This window comes from Carassius auratus, chromosome 26 (assembly GCF_003368295.1).
Source record: "Carassius auratus strain Wakin chromosome 26, ASM336829v1, whole genome shotgun sequence".
Taxonomy (NCBI): Eukaryota; Metazoa; Chordata; class Actinopteri; order Cypriniformes; family Cyprinidae; genus Carassius; species Carassius auratus.
In genome coordinates, this window is record NC_039268.1 from 23938333 (window position 1) to 23958487 (window position 20155).

General features: G+C 39.0%; 1 protein-coding gene and 1 long non-coding RNA gene across 2 annotated transcripts in view; both read right to left on the reverse strand.

Moving 5' to 3' along the window:
* LOC113044732 (immunoglobulin-like domain-containing receptor 2) overlaps nt 1-10205 on the reverse strand; it is a 10571-nt gene extending 366 nt beyond the window's left edge. Inside the window, exons 1-6 of the mRNA XM_026204911.1 lie at nt 10201-10205; nt 5867-6075; nt 5634-5795; nt 4534-4653; nt 2483-2690; nt 1012-1639 (exon numbers count right to left, since the gene is read on the reverse strand). Of these exons, the coding sequence (XP_026060696.1) occupies nt 1012-1639; nt 2483-2690; nt 4534-4653; nt 5634-5795; nt 5867-6075; nt 10201-10205 (1332 nt within the window). The remainder of the gene's footprint in view (nt 1-1011; nt 1640-2482; nt 2691-4533; nt 4654-5633; nt 5796-5866; nt 6076-10200) is intronic.
* A 5141-nt stretch (nt 10206-15346) lies between these two features.
* LOC113044714 (uncharacterized) lies at nt 15347-17298 on the reverse strand. The gene is made up of 3 exons (XR_003275904.1): nt 16640-17298; nt 16055-16126; nt 15347-15640 (listed from the first exon to the last, which is right to left on the reverse strand). It is a non-coding gene; the product is annotated as an uncharacterized LOC113044714 (long non-coding RNA).
* Nucleotides 17299-20155: the final 2857 nt, after the last annotated feature.

Here is a 20155-nt window from a genome sequence, read left to right on the forward strand (position 1 = left end):
GTGATGAAATCACACAAACATAAAACGAAACAAAGTCAAACCCTGAAAATCCAAGCTGCACTCGATAAGATTTCCACCTGTGTTTATTACTGCTGGCAAATAATTAATCAGGATTAATCGCATCCAAAATAAAAGTTTTGCTTATATAATATATGTGTCTGTGCTGTGTATGTATTATGTATATATAAATAGACACACACATGCATGTATATATTTCAGAAAAATGTTATTTTATATATTAAATATATTTATACATTTTGTACAGATTTTATACAATATACAGTCGACTCTACAGTAATGACTGAGCAAGTGCTGAAACTATCCAGAGCTTCTGCAGCAAATACTCAAGCGTCTTTCATAATGTTTGCTTTCTGTTACACACACTTGTTCAATCTTGGCCTTTTTTAGTTTCTCCTAGCACTTCTGGGACCGTTTCTACGGTCAGTACGGTTAGTTGTGTTAGAGTCTGTATAAAGTTTAAGCTGTGATCCACATTCAGTCAGGGAGGAATTAAGCAGCAAACAGACAGAGTTGATTTAATGACATTGTGTTACCTGTGCACAGCTTATTTTCTGTTGTCATATCGAGGTACAAACCGAACCGTGATTGAAAGGTCTAGGTCGGAATCAAACTGCGTGCTTTGTTCATCAAAAAATGTCTACAAGAGATATGAACGAAATAAACGGTAAGGATGATGACTGGTAAGAGGAAATCTTATAGAGTGCTTCTCTGGATTCTCTCTTGTACTGGACTGTTTTCTAAACTTCATATCTCAGGTCTCTTTTTTTAAATAATGTTACCATTTGTGTTGGAGGGTTTACATTCTTCAAATATCTGAAGGCCTTTCTACAGCCTTGCTTTTATTGAAGTGGCTTCATTCTGTGGACCTTTGGTGCTTTTCTTTCACTGCATCCATGTAGAAGCGAGACAAGCTCAGGTCCAGAGTGCTGTGAGGGTTTTGTTCCCCTCTCAATGGGACAGTAAATCACACAGAGTCTACAGATAACTCACCACTTTCCGAGGGCGGTTCTGCTCCTCTGGCCCGGGACCGGAGCGTGTGTATGTGAACGGCTGTTGTCCGGACTCGGCTCTACGGGAACGCTCCAGCTCCTTCTCTGTGTACGGCGGCAGGGATTCGTTGTCCTCTGCCGTCCGCTGCCGAGGGGACTGGTTATTGGGAGTCCTGCTGTGGGAACGCTCACTACTGTTTTTGGAAGGCGTTTCCGAGTCTTCTTCGGTCTGTCCTGCTTTTGAAGCGCTGCTCTTCACAGCTTTAGCTTTACGTTCCAATAAAGTGTTGAGAAGGGTATGGTTGTAGTCTGGCCTGTGATCTCTTCTGCTCTGATCCCGCTCTCGTGGATCCCGCTGGGCTTGACCGTTGTCACAAGTGTCCCGCTTCTTTCCAGGTAAGGGTGGAGGGCTGGGGGGGCGTCTCGCTGGACTGACCTTGGAACAGTAAAGTGGGTAATGATCCCGTTCTCGCTCTCGTTCTCTGTAGTAGTCCTCCCTGTTTCCGTTGTCACCGTGACGTCCTCGCTGCATATACGCCATCGCAAACTCCTCCAGCTCATCCACAGATCCAGTCCGTCCTCGCTCCTGGAAAGCCTTCCTCTGCAGGTGCTCCGAGCGAGGGTTCCACCTGGAACACAGACGGACGATGCCAGTGTTCAGTAACACCAGTTACGTAATCAGATTACTTTTTTTAAGTAACTAGTAAAGTAACACATTACTTATTAATTTAGAAGGAAATATCTGTTACTTTTTAAATCAGTGTCTCCAGTTACTTTGTGTCCATGTGTTGAGTGACAGCTCTGCTGTTGCCATGGTGACAGAGATCAGGAGTCAGTGCAGAGTGTTGTGTGTGAACATGATCTCACTGTAGTTCTAGACTAAATATGAACATGTGTTTACTCAAAAACACATTCAGTGTTCCTCACAATCAATAAAAACAGTCACATACAAACTCAGGATATTAGACAAACCTGCAATAATTAAATATGTTAAATAAGACAAATATAATTTATGTATACCTATGTCTTTGCTACTGACATTTAATGATCCATTTCATTTTTATTTGAGTTATTTCTGAATAGTGTTGATCTTTCTTCTTCTGCGTCGTATTCTTCATGTGATTAGTTTGAGTGGCGCCCTCTACTGTACAGACCTGAACTTACACTTCCTTCAGCCTGAGGAGGATTCACTCCACTTTTGATGTGAAAGGGGTTTTTTCATTTGTAGAATAACTTTTTATATTAAAAACAAACAAACAAGCCCTGTCCGGATTTAAAAAGTTGATCAAAAGTAATGTAACACATTATTTTCCATAACAAGTAACTGAGTAACGTAATTAGTTACTTTTTTTTTAGGAAGTAGCACAATATTGTAGTACATTACTTTTAAAAGTAGCTTTCCCCGGCTCTGGTCAATGCTGTGATCTGCTCGCTGTGTAACAAGACTCTTGTACATCTGTAGTGTGTGTTACCTGAGGCGTTCATCTGCCACGTGGTTCCTGCGCTGAGGCTGTTGTGAGTATCTTCCTTCATGAACCGGAGATAAATCTGTGGCCCGGAGGTCAGCGGGGTCATCAAGATCAGGGATGGCTGGTAGAGCCTTCTTCTGGACTTGTCGATAGGTTTGACGGAAGTCCGTTTCTACATCATGTAACGAACTCAGCTCGGACACACTGCAGGCTGCAGAAGAACAGAAATCAGCACAGATTCTCTGACAGCTTGGGTCTTCAGCCCTTGATTTGCTGTTTCAGGTGTGTTTCATTAGGACAGAAGGACCCAGGAGCAGGGCTGAAGACCTATACATTAGAATGTTAGACCTTCATTTGTTCTGCTCTCGCAAGTCTTGTGATCATGAAAACAACATTTATATCAGAAATACTAAGCAGAATTTAGAGCACTACAAGAAAAGCCTGAAGAACATGAAAAAGGTGAAGTAGAAAGGGCTTTAGAGCAGTGGTTTTCACAATGATCGGGTGGGGGGGGTCGCCTGGATGATTTTATGCAACTGAATATATCTATATAACAAAGACTCAGGGAAGAAGCAAGAACCAGCAAATATTAATTACAAAATAAACAAACAACAAAATGAAAGTGCCTCATGGCTGATTCCAGTGCGTCTCGGCTCTCTGTGTTTGAGCTCTTGAGATCTGCAAAGGTTTCTCATTACAATGTGTTTTATAGCGTTGAGCAGTGGAGCCAATCTCAGAAGTATCTGTTGATAACAAAACACTTTATAGACAGACACCCAAATCAAATGAAAGCATTCAAGCAAGTTAGTTTAACTGTGTTTCCAATACATTTCTTTATTAGTGGCACCCACCACAATATCAAAACTGACCGCCACAAATAGATTTTCCAGAAGGTTTTGACTTCATTGAATAAACATGAACACTGCTGCTCTGAACTTCAAAAATGGCGTGGGTGTTTTTATATCACTGTATTTCTGAAGGAATCTGACTGTCTTCAGAAAATTATAGATGTCATTTTCATTTAATCTTGCCTGTAATGCCTGAGCATCACTTGTGATCGCAGGCTCAACGCTTATTAAATTACAGCCGTTACCGGAGAAAACGCTATCTCTCCTGCTCTACAAGCGCCTCCTGCTGGCAGAGAATGACGAGACTATGGAAAACACTGTTATGAATATGATTTAATATTGTTATTTGGACGTCGGATTGAAATTAATGCTGCTATTAGAGTGGTTCATCGTTAGCATAAGTGCGGCTAACTCTAATATAATGAGCATTAGAATGAAGTTTCTTTATTTACTATTTAATTCTCCTATAACTTTTATTAGGGTAAAAAACATGGTGATATTAACTATTTTTGATTTTTTTAAACACCAGATGCTTTTAAATTAATTTAAATCTAAATATGAGTGTTAGAGAATGTACAAATGATTAACAGTGTTAGTGTCGTATCGGTCAGAAAAGCAGTTCTGGGCTTTTTTTTTTTTTTAAAGCTTACTTCGTTTTTATTCTTAGCTTTAAGAATCAAAAGCCCTTTAAAAGTTAAATATGTACACAGTTTGGATGTTTGTGTTTTTCTCTGAGAACTGTGGTTTTTCACTGGTATAGGTATCGAATGCTGAAATGTTGGTACCATGATAACAGTACTGTTGGACCAACATGACAAACACTCTGCTGAGTTTAGAGAGTCACGTCCACATATCAATGGGAGATGCCCTATCGAAATCACAATGACTGATATAGTGCTACTCGTAACAATGAACTGGACAAAATATGATATGTCAGAATAGATATGCATGACAGCTAAAGAACCCTCACTAACTTCAGAAGCAGCAGTGATTACAGTGATTTGGTTCTGGACACGAGACCAGTGTGCGGGGCAGTCGTCACACATTAACACAGGATCTCTCTTAAAGAGATTGAAAACCAGTGCTTTAGAGAACACAGAGGCAAAGGAAGAGTCAAGCATGGAGCTCTCACACAGATAAACAGAGAAGTGCAGTGTGTGGAGTGGATCATGCAGTGGTCAAGCATCTGAAAGGTGTTTGTCTTACAGTCTGGACTGCTGCTAAGTGTCTGTGATGGGTTAAACTGAGCGAGCTGCTTCTCCACAAACTGCAGCACCTTCAGAGAGCTCTGATCTGACGCAGACCGCAGATGGAGACCACTCCGCACTACAGGAGACACACCGTCATTTAAAATAATCACGTAATAAACACGTCATTTTAAAATAATCCTGTACTTAGAATAAATTTGTTTCCACACTCAAATCCACACTGTATGGAGCATTTCAGTGTGAACAACACAATACACAGTCATTACATGAGACATATTTATATATATACACCTGCTCTTTGTGAAAGAAATATTTGACTAATATTGGATATTAAATCATATTATTTCAGGGGTTGATATGTTAATATAATCTTTGGACAGAGGTGAAAGTGAACAGATTTGGTTTGCAGTCCGTAACAGAGGCATGAGCTCGTGACTTGATCTGAGCTCCAAGAACCCTGAGGATTTACCCAAACGGAGCGAGGAGGAGCAGGAATACAGCAAGGCTTTACTTGGCCTGTATGTGTTTGATATAACACACCACGGCACATTTCAAGTCATGATGTTAAATATGAGGAACTGTAAATGAATAAAGTTTTGCAAAAGAAAAAATAACAACATTGAGAAAAATTCAAACCAAAATAAAGAATTTTGTTGTTTTGACATGGGGGGTGGGTGGGGGGGGGGGATTATCGCAAGCTTTACTGAAACACTAAACAAAAGCAGCATTGCAAGTAAATTAGTAACTAGGGCCATGAAAAAAACATTTATCATAATTTATTAAGTTTCAATTATATTTTACAATTCTTTATTTTGTTTAGCAAAAAGCTAATTTATTTTTCTCAATACTTTAATCTTAATTTTCAATTCTTTAATTATTTTGCAAGTATATGTGACACATCTAATAACGCATCATCAGGAGATTTATTACCTTTACTTCAAACTCATTTTAAATGATTAAACAATACTCTGAAATACTGCGGTGGTGAATCCACTGGATACTGTGCCAGTGCATCACGTTGTGCTTTTGGAGCATCTAATTCTGTGCAGAAGCTCAGTAATCACCAGGTTTACTCTAGTTTTACCACAGTAGACTCACCTGAGCCACTGTTCTCCAGTGATGGTGCAGTGGACAGGTTGGGGTCAATGAGGGAGGGCGGAGCGATGGGCATCATGGTGGGCATCCCAGGTATGTAGTAGGGAGGGATCATAGGCACAGGTGTGGGCGGAGTTGACTTGATCCCCTTTCCTGCTTCATACACTGTTAAAGAGAGACAGAGTCAGACTAGCATCGTGTGTCGGTGGCATGATTGATGTGTTTGCAGGACTCACAGTGTCGAGGGCAGCAGCAGGTGTCTGGACAGCAGCAGCATCTCACATAACAGCAGCACGAATGAGGACAGCACTGACACCAGCAAACACCCACCAGCAGAACGACCAGGAGACTGCCCACGAGCACAGCGCTCACAAACACCCACTCTACAGAGAGAACACGGTCAGCGGCAGCACACACACACGCACTCTCACACACACGCACACACACACACGCACTCTCACACACACACACTCACAATCAATCAATCAATCAATCACCTTTATTTATATAGTGCTTTAAACAAAATACATTGCGCCAAAGCACTGAACAACATTCATTTGGAAAACAGTGTCTCAATAATGCAAAATGATAGTTAAAGGCAGTTCATCATTGAATTCAGTGATGTCATCTCTGTTCAGTTAAATAGTGTCTGTGCATTTATTTGCAATCAAGTCAATGATATCACTGTAGATGAAGTGACCCCAACTAAGCAAGCCAGAGGCGACAGCGGCAAGGAACCGAAACTCCATCGGTGACAGAATGGAGAAAAAAACCTTGGGAGAAACCAGGCTCAGTTGGGGTCAGTTCTCCTCTGACCAGACGAAACCAGTAGTTCAATTCCAGACTGCAGCAAAGTCAGATTGTGCAGAAGAATCATCTGTTTCCTGTGGTCTTGTCCTGGTGCTCCTCTGAGACAAGGTCTTTACAGGGGATCTGTATCTGGGGCTCTAGTTGTCCTGGTCTCCGCTGTCTTTCAGGGCAGTAGAGGTCCTTTCTAGGTGCTGATCCACCATCTGGTCAGGATACGTACTGGATCCGGGTGACTGCAGTGACCCTCTGATCTGGATACAGACTGGATCTCGTGGCCACAGTGACCTCGGAACAAGAGAGAAACAGACAAATATTAGCGTAGATGCCATTCTTCTAATGATGTAGAAAGTACGGTGTTATGTGAAGTGTTCCGGTTCCAGTTTACCTAATTAATGCAGCCTAAAAATCCTTTAACGGATTTGGATATTAAAAGCGTATTAGTATGTTATGTGTATGCCAGGTTAAAGAGATGGGTCTTTAATCTAGATTTAAACTGCAAGAGTGTGTCTGCCTCCCGAACAATGTTAGGTAGGTTATTCCAGAGTTTAGGCGCCAAATAGGAAAAGGATCTGCCGCCCGCAGTTGATTTTGATATTCTAGGTATTATCAAATTGCCTGAGTTTTGAGAACGTAGCGGACGTAGAGGAGTATAATGTAAAAGGAGCTCATTCAAATACTGAGGTGCTAAACCATTCAGGGCTTTATAAGTAATAAGCAATATTTTAAAATCTATAGGATGTTTGATAGGGAGCCAGTGCAGTGTGGACAGGACCGGGCTAATATGGTCATACTTCCTGGTTCTAGTAAGAACTCTTGCTGCTGCATTTTGGACTAGCTGTAGTTTGTTTACCAAGCGTGCAGAACAACCACCCAATAAAGCATTACAATAGTCTAACCTTGAAGTCATAAATGCATGGATTAACATTTCTGCATTTGACATTGAGAGCATAGGCCGTAATTTAGATATATTTTTGAGATGGAAAAATGCAGTTTTACAAATGCTAGAAACGTGGCTTTCTAAGGAAAGATTGTGATCAAATAGCACACCTAGGTTCCTAACTGATGATGAAGAATTGACAGAGCAACCATCAAGTCTTAGACAGTGTTCTAGGTTATTACAAGTAGAGTTTTTAGGCCCTATGATTAACACCTCTGTTTTTTCTGAATTTAGCAGTAAGGAATTACTCGTCATCCAGTTTTTTAATATCGACTATGCATTCCATTTGTTTTTCAAATTGGTGTGTTTCACCGGGCTGCGAGGAAATATAGAGCTGCGTATCATCAGCATAACAGTGAAAGCTAACACCATGTTTCCTGATGATATTTCCCAAGGGTAACATATAAAGCGTGAAGAGTAGCGGCCCTAGAACTGAGCCTTGAGGTACTCCATACTGCACTTGTGATCGATATGATACATCTTCATTCACTGCTACGAACTGATGGCGGTCATATAAGTACGATTTAAACCATGCTAATGCACTTCCACTGATGCCAACAAAGTGTTCAAGTCTATGCAAAACAATGTTGTGGTCAATTGTGTCAAACGCAGCACTAAGATCCAATAAAACTAATAGAGAGATACACCCACGATCAGATGATAAGAGCAGATCATTTGTAACTCTAAGGAGAGCAGTCTCAGTACTATGATATGGTCTAAATCCTGACTGGAAATCCTCACATATACCATTTTTCTCTAAGAAGGAATATAATTGTGAGGATACCACCTTTTCTAGTATCTTGGACAGAAAAGGGAGATTCGAGATTGGTCTATAATTAACTAGTTCTCTGGGGTCAAGTTGTGGCTTTTTTATGAGAGGCTTAATAACAGCCAGTTTGAAGGTTTTGGGGACATATCCTAATGACAATGAGGAATTAATAATAGTCAGAAGAGGACCTATGACTTCTGGAAGCACCTCTTTTAAGAGCTTAGATGGTATAGGGTCTAACATACATGTTGTAAGTTTAGATGATTTAACAAGTTTATACAATTCTTCCTCTCCTGTAGTAGAGAATGAGTGGAACTGTTCCTCAGGGGGTCTATAGTGCACTGTCTGATGCGAAACTGTAGCTGACGGCTGAATGGTTGCAATTTTATCTCTAATAGTATCGATTTCAGAAGTAAAGTAGTTCATAAAGTCATTACTGCTGTGGTGTTGGGAAATGTCAACACTTGTTCAGGCTTTATTTTTCGTTAATTTAGCCACTGTATTGAATAAATACCTGGGGTTATGTTTGTTTTCTTCTAAAAGAGAAGAAAAGTAATCGGATCTAGCAGTTTTTAATGCTTTTCTGTAGGATATGCTACTTTCCCGCCAAGCAATACGAAATACCTCTAGTTTTGTTTTCCTCCAGCTGCGCTCCATTTTTCGGGCTGCTCTCTTTAGGGTGCGAGTATGCTCATTATACCATGGTGTCAAACTGTTTTCCTTAACCTTTCTTAAGCGTAAAGGAGCAACTGTATTTAAAGTGCTAGAAAAGAGAGAGTCCATAGTTTCTGTTACATCATCAAGTTGTTCTGAGGTTTTGGATATGCTAAGGAATTCGGATACATCAGGAAGATAACTTAAAAAGCAGTCTTTTGTGGTAGAAGTGATGGTTCTTCGATACTTGTAACAAGAAGTAGAATTTACAATTTTGGCTATATGAAGTTTACACAGAACTAAATAATGATCTGAGATAGCATCACTTGGCTGAATAATTTCAACACTATCAACATCAATTCCATGTGACAGTATTAAATCTAGAGTATGATTTCGACAATGAGTAGGTCCTGAAACGTGTTGTCTAACACCAATAGAGTTTAGAATGTCTATAAATGCTGATCCCAATACATCTTTTTCATTATCGACATGGATATTAAAATCACCAACTATTAAGACTTTATCTGCAGCCAGAACTAACTCGGATGTAAAATCACCAAAACTCTTTAATAACGTCTGTATGGTGCCCTGGTGGCCTGTGTACAGTAGCCAGTACAAACATAACAGGGGATTTATCATTAACATTTGTTTCTCTGGATAATGTTATATGAAGCACCATTACTTCAAACGTGTTATACTTGAAGCCTGCCCTCTGAGAAATCCTGAAAACGTTGTTATAAATTGAAGCAACTCCTCCCCCTTTGCCTTTTAGACGCGGCTCGTGTTTATAACAATAATCTTGGGGGGTGGACTCATTTAAAATAATGAAATCATCAGGTTTTAGCCAGGTTTCTGTCAAACAGAGCACATCTATATTATGATCAGTTATCATATTATTTACAAAAAGTGTTTTCGTAGAAATGGATCTGATATTCAATAAGCCAATCTTTATCATTTGTTTATCCATATTGCATTTGTTTTTTATTTGTTGAACCTCAATTAAATTGTTAACCTTAACTTGGTTTGGACGTTTTTTGTATTTTCTAGTTCGTGGAACAGACACAGTCTCTATAGTGTGATATCTAGGTGAAAGAGTCTCTATGTGCTGAGAATTAACTGACCTCTGTGACGGGAGGCAGCTCACTCACACACACACACACACACGCACGCACACACACACACACACACTCGCACACACACACACACACACGCACGCACACACACACACACACACACTCGCACTCACACACACACATGTGAGTGTTCTCACACGCACGCACACACACACACACACGCACGCACTCACACACACACACGCACGCACACACACACACACACACTCGCACTCACACACACACACATACTTGTTTGGGGTGCCTCGTGGGGCACCAGTTATTTACCACATTTTGGGGACACCACTTTCCTGACATCCTAGAGACTAGATAAACGCATCAAAAAATCTAAAAAAAAAGTTTAATAAATATCTCACTTAAAATGTAATTAATTCATTAAAATAAGGGTAGGTGATAATCTGGGGACAGGTCAGGTTAACACATGTGGGGACACGGGGACAACTCCTTATATGGGCATTAACGGAAGTCCCATCTGGGGACAAAACCCTGACCAACTAGTGTATGAGTAAGTACACATGGAATGTCCAATCTGGGGACAAACCAGTGTAATCTACAGACAAAGAAAGGTCATAATATGGCCAGCTGGCCAATTCATAATGGTATTTCTGGAAGTTATATTGGTTTGTTAAAAATAGGGTGGTTTAACAAGTTAGTTCAGCTTGACTTCAAAAATGAACTTTAACTTCTTCAACTGCAAGTCATTTCAGTCCACTAAGACTGCCACAATCATATACTGCATTTAACTCATTCTTACACAATTCAGTTGCTACATTTACTGATTATTATGACCCATGAGAGACATTCGTTGAATGTGATTTAGCTGCTCTTATCAAAGTCAATCTAATATATATTATAAAGCCCTTTAAAACCAAGTTGTCACAGAGTGCTTTTACAAACACCGACCCTTATACTGACAGAGCACAAACAAGAAGATACACACAAAAAACCCATTAAACGTATACATGGTAAGGTTACTTTTAAAAGTATGTATTATGTTTGAGGTAAAGTTAAGTATCCTGTAGTTAACCAGTAATAACACATTCGGAAAGGTTAGATCAGAGCTACAATTCTTAAATTGTCTAAAATTATGAACATTATCAGTGGAATGGAGTTTTTTTTGTCTTGTTTTGAAATGCTCTAAGAATTTAATCTTTAAGTCATTAAAAAAAAAAATCCAAGAGAAATAAAAACGACCTTGATACAAATTGAATCTACAGCCAAATTTAATCAGTACAGTATGGGTTCCGTGCTTGCCACCAGATATTACAACATATAGTTTTTATGATGTGCCATCAGAAAATAAATTAATCAATTTAAAATTAAAATGTGAAAAGTAAAGGGGCCTGAATAAAGGCATTGAAAACTATAGGCACTCACTCTGTCGTATGGCTACTGAACATTTACACCAACTCCTTATCACCTGACACAGCATTTTGCCAGCAGACTTAAAAAAAAGAAGTCCAAGCACCAAATTTACAACCAACATCGAGCCGTCTTAACTCTTTCAAAACTTAAATTACAATATAATGTTTCCAACAATGGTATTGAGACCAAAACAAAACAAAACAATATAAATCAACTAAAACGCAAAAACGGAATCAACATTCAAAATCCACCTTACTTTTTTGAGGTCTTTCTCTCGTATGCTGTGATTCTGTTTTTTATATAATACTTCACCGCCTGCCAGTCTCGTTCACCGAGGGCTTTGGGGGCTGCTGTAATGCATGCAACGCAGTCGACTTTTCCAGGAGTAACTCCCGAGTGAATAAATTTCATCATTGTCTCTTCTACAGCCGCAATCTCCACCTCACTCCACTTTCTCTTCCTAGGAACTAATGACAAGAAAATTACATTAATTGCACTGCACGTGTTGTAGGTGCAAGACTGGATTATTTTTATACTACTGTATTCTTTATGATGTTGTTGACCTTTTATAAATAAAGCAAATAAAAACTATTGCAGGACAGGTTCCTTACCTGATGTTACTTTCATGACCTCCCGTGTCCTCTCCGGAGATCCTTTAGAAACACAATCATATACATTTCTAAATCAAACTAATTACTGATAGGCTGTTCTAATTGCATTAAACATTTAACTGCCTGTTCATACATCTTACCTTCATTCGTGTTTACTGGCCTGCTGCTATTCACTCCTGAAGTGCCTGCTTGAAGGCATGATTTAATTATTTAACTAATGGAAATTACAAACATCTTAAAAAATGTGTTTACAAATCTTTACCTGTCTCACTTGACGTCACATCATGAGAATGATCTGACAGTTCGGTTTCACTCTCTATCCCAGGACCAGGCTCAACGCACTCTGAAATATAGTCTTAGTATTCAGAGATATGCACAGATTCTTCCAAAGTCACTAGGACACGCTTGACAGCTAGTTTAAACTTGATTAAGTCGATTAAGTCGTGGGGAAGTCGTGGCCTAATGGTTAGAGGGTTGGACTCCCAATCGAAGGGTTGTGAGTTCTAGTCTCTGTCCGGCAGGAATTGTAGGTGGGGGGAGTGCATGAACAGTTCTCTCTCCACCTTCAATACCACGACTGAGGAGTCCTTGAGCAAGGCATCGAACCCCCAACTACTCCCCGGGCGCCGCAGCATAAATGATGAACACTGCTCCGGGTGTGTGTTCACAGTGTGTGTGTGTATTCACTGCTCTGTGTGTGTGCACTTCGGATGGGTTAAATGCAGAGCACAAATTCTGAGTAATTCAAATTCTGGGTCACCATACTGGCTGAATGTCACTTCACTTTCACTTTCACTTTCATTAACAGGTTACATACCTGTTGGATTGATGCTGATCTGGTCAAGACCTTTCCCTCTGAATTCGTTAAGCCTTCCCTGCTCCATTGCCATCAATACTTTGGTGATTTTTGCCAGCTGGAGTGTTCCCTCGGGTAATCTGTAATATTTCCTGTGGATACGAATATCATGTCCAGGAAATCAGCAAGTTGGTCCATTTCTGTGTCGTTCATGTTAAGAACTCTGGACATTGTAGAGATGTGTTTTGCGCAACTTGGTGGACGATAGGGCTTTTGGACATTTAGCACCACACTCCATGGCAAAGCAGCGCAGGCAGTCTGATCCACGAAATGATGTCTCGCAGCCTGGGATTGCAAAACATGTAGATGTTCTCCTTCGGAACACCGCAAACTTCACGTGTTTTAACCAGCAACTCCATGGATTTGATCATTTCCGGTGCCAAAAGTACTGCAATTTTCCTTCCGCGTTTTCCACGGATTTCTACACGACTAAAGTACTTGCATAGTGCTTGTTCAACTTCTGAGAGAGAGTCAGCAATATCACTATTTAAAGTAGATTTGTCTCGAGACTCGAATGATTGTACTGGCATCAGACAGGCTTCTCCTTGCCTTTTTCTGTTGAAGATGATCATTTGTGCAAGAGTGACTTTAGCCAGTTTTGCCCAGGTCTTGGTGTTCGGTGCATTAAAAAGTGTGCTGTAGTATTCTTGCTGTTTCTCCTTTAAATATATATGGAGTTTCTTGACATCATCTGCAAATGGCAAGATCAGTGGAGCGTTGTACCTTTTTTCTTCCAGGGTATTGTGAGCATGACATGAGATCATCTCCCTCCAGCGTGTCTGATAGATGTGTTTGAAGTCCTCTGCTTTTTGAACTTTTGTTGTGTCACCGGAGATCCTTGCATCACAACTTACAATGTCGGCAACCTTCATGAGGCTCTGACCAAGTTTGTTGGCTAGCGTTGGCACTGCTATCTTATTTGTTTCACACTGAAAGCCTGTAACAGCTTTAACTGCATTAACTGTGTGTTGGAAGTTGGCTGGATCAATGTACTCCTCAAGTGATTTGAGAGGGGACACCTGCCTTCCTTTTAAAAACCAGTCTCCCTAACTCACGCATTTTCTGACGGATCAGTTCATGATCAGAACGCCGGTGTCCCATGAGGTTGTATTTTCTGTTCGCCATACTTGAGGATACAATGGTCACTCTTTATGACATCTACCACTTCACCTTGTTTCATGTCACTGAGAAGTTTCCACAGTCCCCTTGCTAACTCCTTCCTGCACAGGTTTGCGCAAAGGCGCAAATCGATTGGGCTCGAGTTCTACCCGGTTTTGGAAGAACACCTCGAAGTGGGGCACCTTTTCATATGTTTCCAAAGAAATCTTTTTTTGAAAAGTCCTTGGCAATTTGCACAATGTAAGAATTTATTTGGATTGACATTTGGAGAACTTGTTTGTTTACATGGAACAATGACACCTTTTCCCTTTCTAATGACATCTACATTGTGTGCTCTGTCCCCTGTTTCCTTAGTATAGTCAGTTGGAGCTTTCTTTCCTTGGAGTTCTTTGGAGATGAAATGGCCTTAGCGACTTCAGATTGATCTCCATGAACAAGTTCCAGATGCCTGGCGATTTTGGATTGTGGTTCTCACAAAAAGAGACAGTAATGTTTTTTGGTGTATCTTCTAGATCCATCGTCAGTCTTTTGACTGTGCATGACTGTAAGTGAAGTAATGGAGCTTTCCCCAGATGTGTCAGATTTAGAGTTCCCGGTTTCTATGTCCCTTGTATGTTTTTCTTGTTTCATTTTTAACAGCAGGACTGGCCATGGTGGCAGAATTTTTCTTTAATATACTGCCTCCCTCTGAGCTGGTATCACTTTCACAATCAGACCCTGGCACATATTCATCCTCTGTTATTTCCATGCTGCTTAGTGAGTCTTCAGAATCATATCCAAGCATTTGTTTTTTAAACTGAAATTAATCAGAATTCAGCAAATTTAATTTCCTAAATACAATGTCTGTGTCACTGAAACAGACTAACAATATCTCCCAATGTCTGTAGAATAAAAGTATTTCCTTCTAACATCCACAAAAAAAAAAAAAAAAAAAAAAAAGTAAAAGCAAGCATTTTTGTTACATGCACGCAGTTACTCTAGTTTAATATCTAATTGCATTAATAAATGCAAAATAAATGCAAGTTATCAAGTATGAATGGGTTAAAGTATCAAACAAACATTGATTTTCGTAACGGTTTAAAAGGCAAACTCTTTCAGCATATAAAATTAATGAATTCTCCAAACTTTTATGAACTGTGGCCATCATCTAACTTCTTACCTTGGGACTGGAGTGGGACACATCTCCATCTTCTGCAGAGCTGGAATCTGTGTCCATGTTTGGGAAAGCAACCGTAATCAGTCAAACATGACAAATATAAAGGTTTGGAGAATTCTACACAAATTATATTAGCAACAAAGGTGTCCCCATAAAGACAGTTAAAATACAGGTCAATGTCCCCAAAAGGTATCATAAATACCATTACTACTATATGAGGTTAAAGTGGCAACAAACTTTCAGTTTGTAGAGGGTGTTTGTATCCATCGTTTGTGTTAAGTCGTTTAAATGTAGAAACAGATATAATTATATTACAATTTGTCATAACTCACAAATGTAACTACGTATCGTAAATGTGCAAAAAATCCAGTATGCCCTAACAGGGTTGGGACAAAGCCTGTAATAATGCCATCTTCACATCGTTCTGTCAAACACATTCTGATCAACATTGTTGCTGGGAAATAATTACTATAATATAATGTATACTGTGCGGCTCTGAAACTAAATGGTTATAAAAAATCTTATTACCTGTGTGTCTGTTGGTGAGGGTATTACAGAATCTTCTGCTGGTTGAGTGACTGGATGTGATTCTGGGTCCAGCTAAAAATCAATCAAAAAATTCAATGCCACAGAAAGAGTGTAGAATGATTTAACTAAAGTACAAACAAATGTAAACTGCAAAAAAAAAAAAGTGATCATTTTTGTTATGTGCATGCAATTTTTTTTTTGTTCTCTACATTTATAATTAGTAATCACTTCTCTAAAGTAATGATCCAACTTTTTTGAATTGCAATGTGATTGTATTAGAATTTAAGCATGGACCAGAATAGATTAATAATCTAGTTTAATATCTAATTGCAAAAATAAATGCAAGTTATGAAGTATGAATGGGTTTAAAGTATCAAACAAACATTGAAAGAGTTGCCTTTTAAACCGTTACGAAAATCAGTCTAGATAAAATTAATGAATTCTCCAAACTTTTATGAACTGTGGCCATCATCTATACTTTCTTACCTTGGGATTGGAGTGGGACACATTCCCATCTTCTGCAGAGCTGGAATCTGTGTCCATGTTTTGGAAAGCAACCTGTAATCAGTCAAACATGACAAATATAAAAGGTATTGAGAATTCTACACAAATTATATTAGCAACAAAGGTGTCCCCATAAAGACAGTTAAAATACAGGTCAATGTCCCCAAAAGGTATCAAATAACATCACACATCACTTGTTCGTCCTATCCACAATTTATACATGAGCACAACAGCAAAAATAATAGCCTGCAATTTCATGTTGGCTGAGCGTGAGTTGGGGCAATTTCTTGTATAATGCACTCTCATGACATTTCGTTAAATAATCTTACTGTGGTTTTGCCTCTTACAAAAAGATCATTAGAGACATATCGGTTTAATGTTAAGACATTATACAGTTGTATGCAGAGCAGTACACAATCAAAATATTTCTTGGTGAGTCTTATAACTTTTAAACCCTGTAACAATTAAATGTGATCTTCAGACCACAAACTTTCAAGACTTAAAAGGTAGATATTTTATGTAACCCTAATTGACAGACTTAGGCAAGTAATTAATGTTGTTACTTACAAATACACACTCTGTTCTTTTTGGTGGTACACATTCGCTGGTTGAAGGAGATGCATGGTCAATTTCTGACCATACCTGTAATAAAAAATAATTATCATTTGAGGCTATGAAATTACAAAACAGATTAGGCACTTTGAGACTGAATAACAGTCTTACAAAACAAAAACAAGGGGAAACTCGTTTTGCTAGAGTGACATGTGACACACAAATTCAAATCCGGGAACCAGTTAACACATCTACAGTGCACTCTGTAAGTATTGGGCCCAACACATATTTTGAAATATTTGAAATAAAAACCTGAGGTTATTACCAACTTCTGTTTAGAGAATGTTTCTATCCATCTTTTATGGACAGTGTATAAGGCTAGGCCATTTAAATACATGGTCTCCAATAGTAAATTAGTAATTGGACAAACAATATTTTAGGATTTATAATGGTTTTTACTGGGGGATGTACCTAATGAACTATATAGGAAAACTGCTACGGTGCACCTTATAGTTTGCAAAAAAACAGTAGCAGGATCAATAGTTTTTAGTTGTATAAATATACAAAAATTATATCAGGAAGAAATTACATACGAGTTCCAATGGTTATCCTTAAGAGGACTAGGATTCCATCCTCACTAAGCCAAAGGTGTCCCCATAAAGACAGTTAAAATACAGGTCAATGTCCCCAAAAGGTATCATAAATACCCATTACTACCTATATGAGGTTAAAGTGGCAACCAAACTTTCAGGTTTGTTTAGAGGGTGTTTGTATCCATCGTTTGTGGTAAGTCATTTAAAATGTAGAAACAGATATAATTATATTACAATTTGTCATTCATAACTCACAAATGTAACTACGTATCGTAAATAGTGCTGGCCGATTATGGCCTAAAATCAAAACCTCGATTAATTGATAATTTTACCTCGATTACGATTAATTAACGGTTATTTTGTTTCCGTTTTGTTTTTTGCACTCATAGTTCACTGACAAGGTTTGTCCTGTAAGCAGGGCCGTAGCTGGGGATAGCAGGGCCCCGGTTCAGGTTGTACCAGTGGGGCCTGTCTGAAAGTGTTTAAATGGTGTGTTTGTTCTGTTTATTTGTTTGTGCTATTTACAGTGTTTAAGTTTTTTCAAGTCTGTAAGTGTCCAGGTACAGAAACCGAATAATTAAGTAAAATAGCACTGTAAAAATGAAACAGTCAAACCAAAATTTATCCTTCAAAAAACCTTCAATTTTTCTCTATCAGTTTATTTGCTATAGTTTAGAAAAATGGTAATAAAATATGACAAGAACTCAATAGTTAAACTGTCAGAACAAATTCATATTGATAATTTCAGATAACTTTGATAGAAAGATATGTAATGGATTACAATCAAACAAAACTTCAGGCAACAGTCAATACTTTCAGGGAAATACACTGCGACCAAAATGGTCGCATATGCGACCTTTTGAAATGCCATTGCGACCCAAATTTTTATGGGGTCGCAAATGTATCACTGATTATTTTTGTACCTACTTATGTGTTATGCTATGATTTAATATGAGCATTTATTAAAACAGAAATGTGTATTTTTTTAGGGTGCGTTTTATAACGTGCTCCGAGCATTCAACACATCAAGTTGGCTTCAGCTGAACTGAGCAGCTGGTGACTCGCGCTGTGTTCGGTGCGAGAGAGAGACACTTCTCACGGACAGCAACACTGAACTGAGCTCTCCTTCAGGGCGTTCACGTCCTCCCGCGCCTGAACGAACAAATACAAAGTCGCAGTTTAAATAAACAGGAGAAAAAAAAAAAAAGCAAAAAGTGAAAAGCGAAAGAGCTCAATTCAGCAGCGTGGTGTTCTGGTGTTCGGGGAGCAAGCAGAGATACGTCTCAAAGTCTTCTTGCTTTTGTACCGACAACAAATACATACAAAATATGCCAAACCGTCTTGAAAAGTGTGTTCGAAAAAGTCTGTGGTTATGTCTTAAGTGAAAATAAAGAGTTGAGAAAAGTTTGGATGTGTATCATTATAATGGATTGTTTGTCTCTTAAGGTGACCGTGCCTAATTTACTAGCTCTGCTGTCAGTGTCTTTAAAGAGCCACACAGATGGGAAATCAAGAATTACCTGTATTACAGTGTATGATGTAGCTGTCCATCAGTGTAAACAATGTGCAAAGAAATTAAACCAAAAAGTACACGATTTATAAAGTTATTGGCTTCTAAAGTAAGGAGTCGACTCTGAATCGCTGAGATGAGTCGTTATAGATTTCAAATCTTTTGCCCATCTCTATGTACATCACTAGGAACACTTTGCATAATAATCTCCGCCTACCGTCTTGGGAGAAACGAAACTCTGAGCTGCCCCCCCCCCCCCCACACACACAGACGTTCTGGTTGGTGTGAGAGCATCATGTCGAGGAGACGGTGTGTTTTTAATTGTAAAGGCAAGTTTGTTTTATTTTCACTGCTAAAGAATGAAGATCAGAAGAACCAATGGCTAAAATTCATGTTTACCACAATACCAGAGCAGTACAACAAATCCCTTTTTGTGTTCACAACATTTCACTGATGACTGCTTTTCTAATCTCGGTGAGTACAGCGGGATTTTCAAAGTGTTTGGCCATAAAAGAGGGTTCATTACCAACTTTATTTAGACCAACAAGCATCTCCGAATCACAAGGCGAAGTATGATTATGAAGTTACGTGTCTGTTTTCTCCCGAGTGTCTTATCAGTATGTGTGCTGTCTGCAGCCTGTCTGCGCTGATCGTCATGTACAAACACGTCATTAAAATGAAGTGTAACTCCGTGAATACTCAACGAAGAGATGGAGATATCTATAGAAAGCTTGACATGTCTACTTTAAAACTAAACAAGGGCTGCCGAAAAAGATATTCTGTGATAAAGTAATCCATATAAAAACAACGCGATGTCTGTTTTTCACGTCTCCCTTCATTATATCTAATGTGACCACGCCCCCACGCTGAACGCTCTATTCAGATTCAAACTGAAGCGCGTGGCTTGAATACACACACACAGAAGAAAAAGCAGCGAGACTGTTCAAGTTCTTTATTTTACTGTTTGCTTCGAGTTGAGAGGAATAAGACATAGTTCACCCTAAAAAGATGCTAACGCATTGTTTACCGTGAAGTTGTGTGCGGAACAACCAATCAAAACTGACTATGTTAGTTGACCAATCAGAACACAGTATGCTACCGAAAGGTGGGGTTTAAGAAAACTGAATCTTTTGAACAGCTTCGCGCGAACCGTTTGGGGATCTCTGAGAATTTAGGTAATTTTAAAATGATATTTTGACAAAATTACAATGTTTTTTTAACCTTGGATGGATTTAAACCTAATGTACAGGACTTATAAACAGTGATAGGAAACTCAGAATTTTCATCTTACTGGCTCTTTAAAGTATGAAAATGAAAGTAAATCACTCACTGCTCTTGACTGAATTACTAGGTTTAACAAGAATTTATCCAAAGTCAATCCAAAAATCTGATAGAATTGATTATATTGTTTTTACTAGTGGGTGCAGG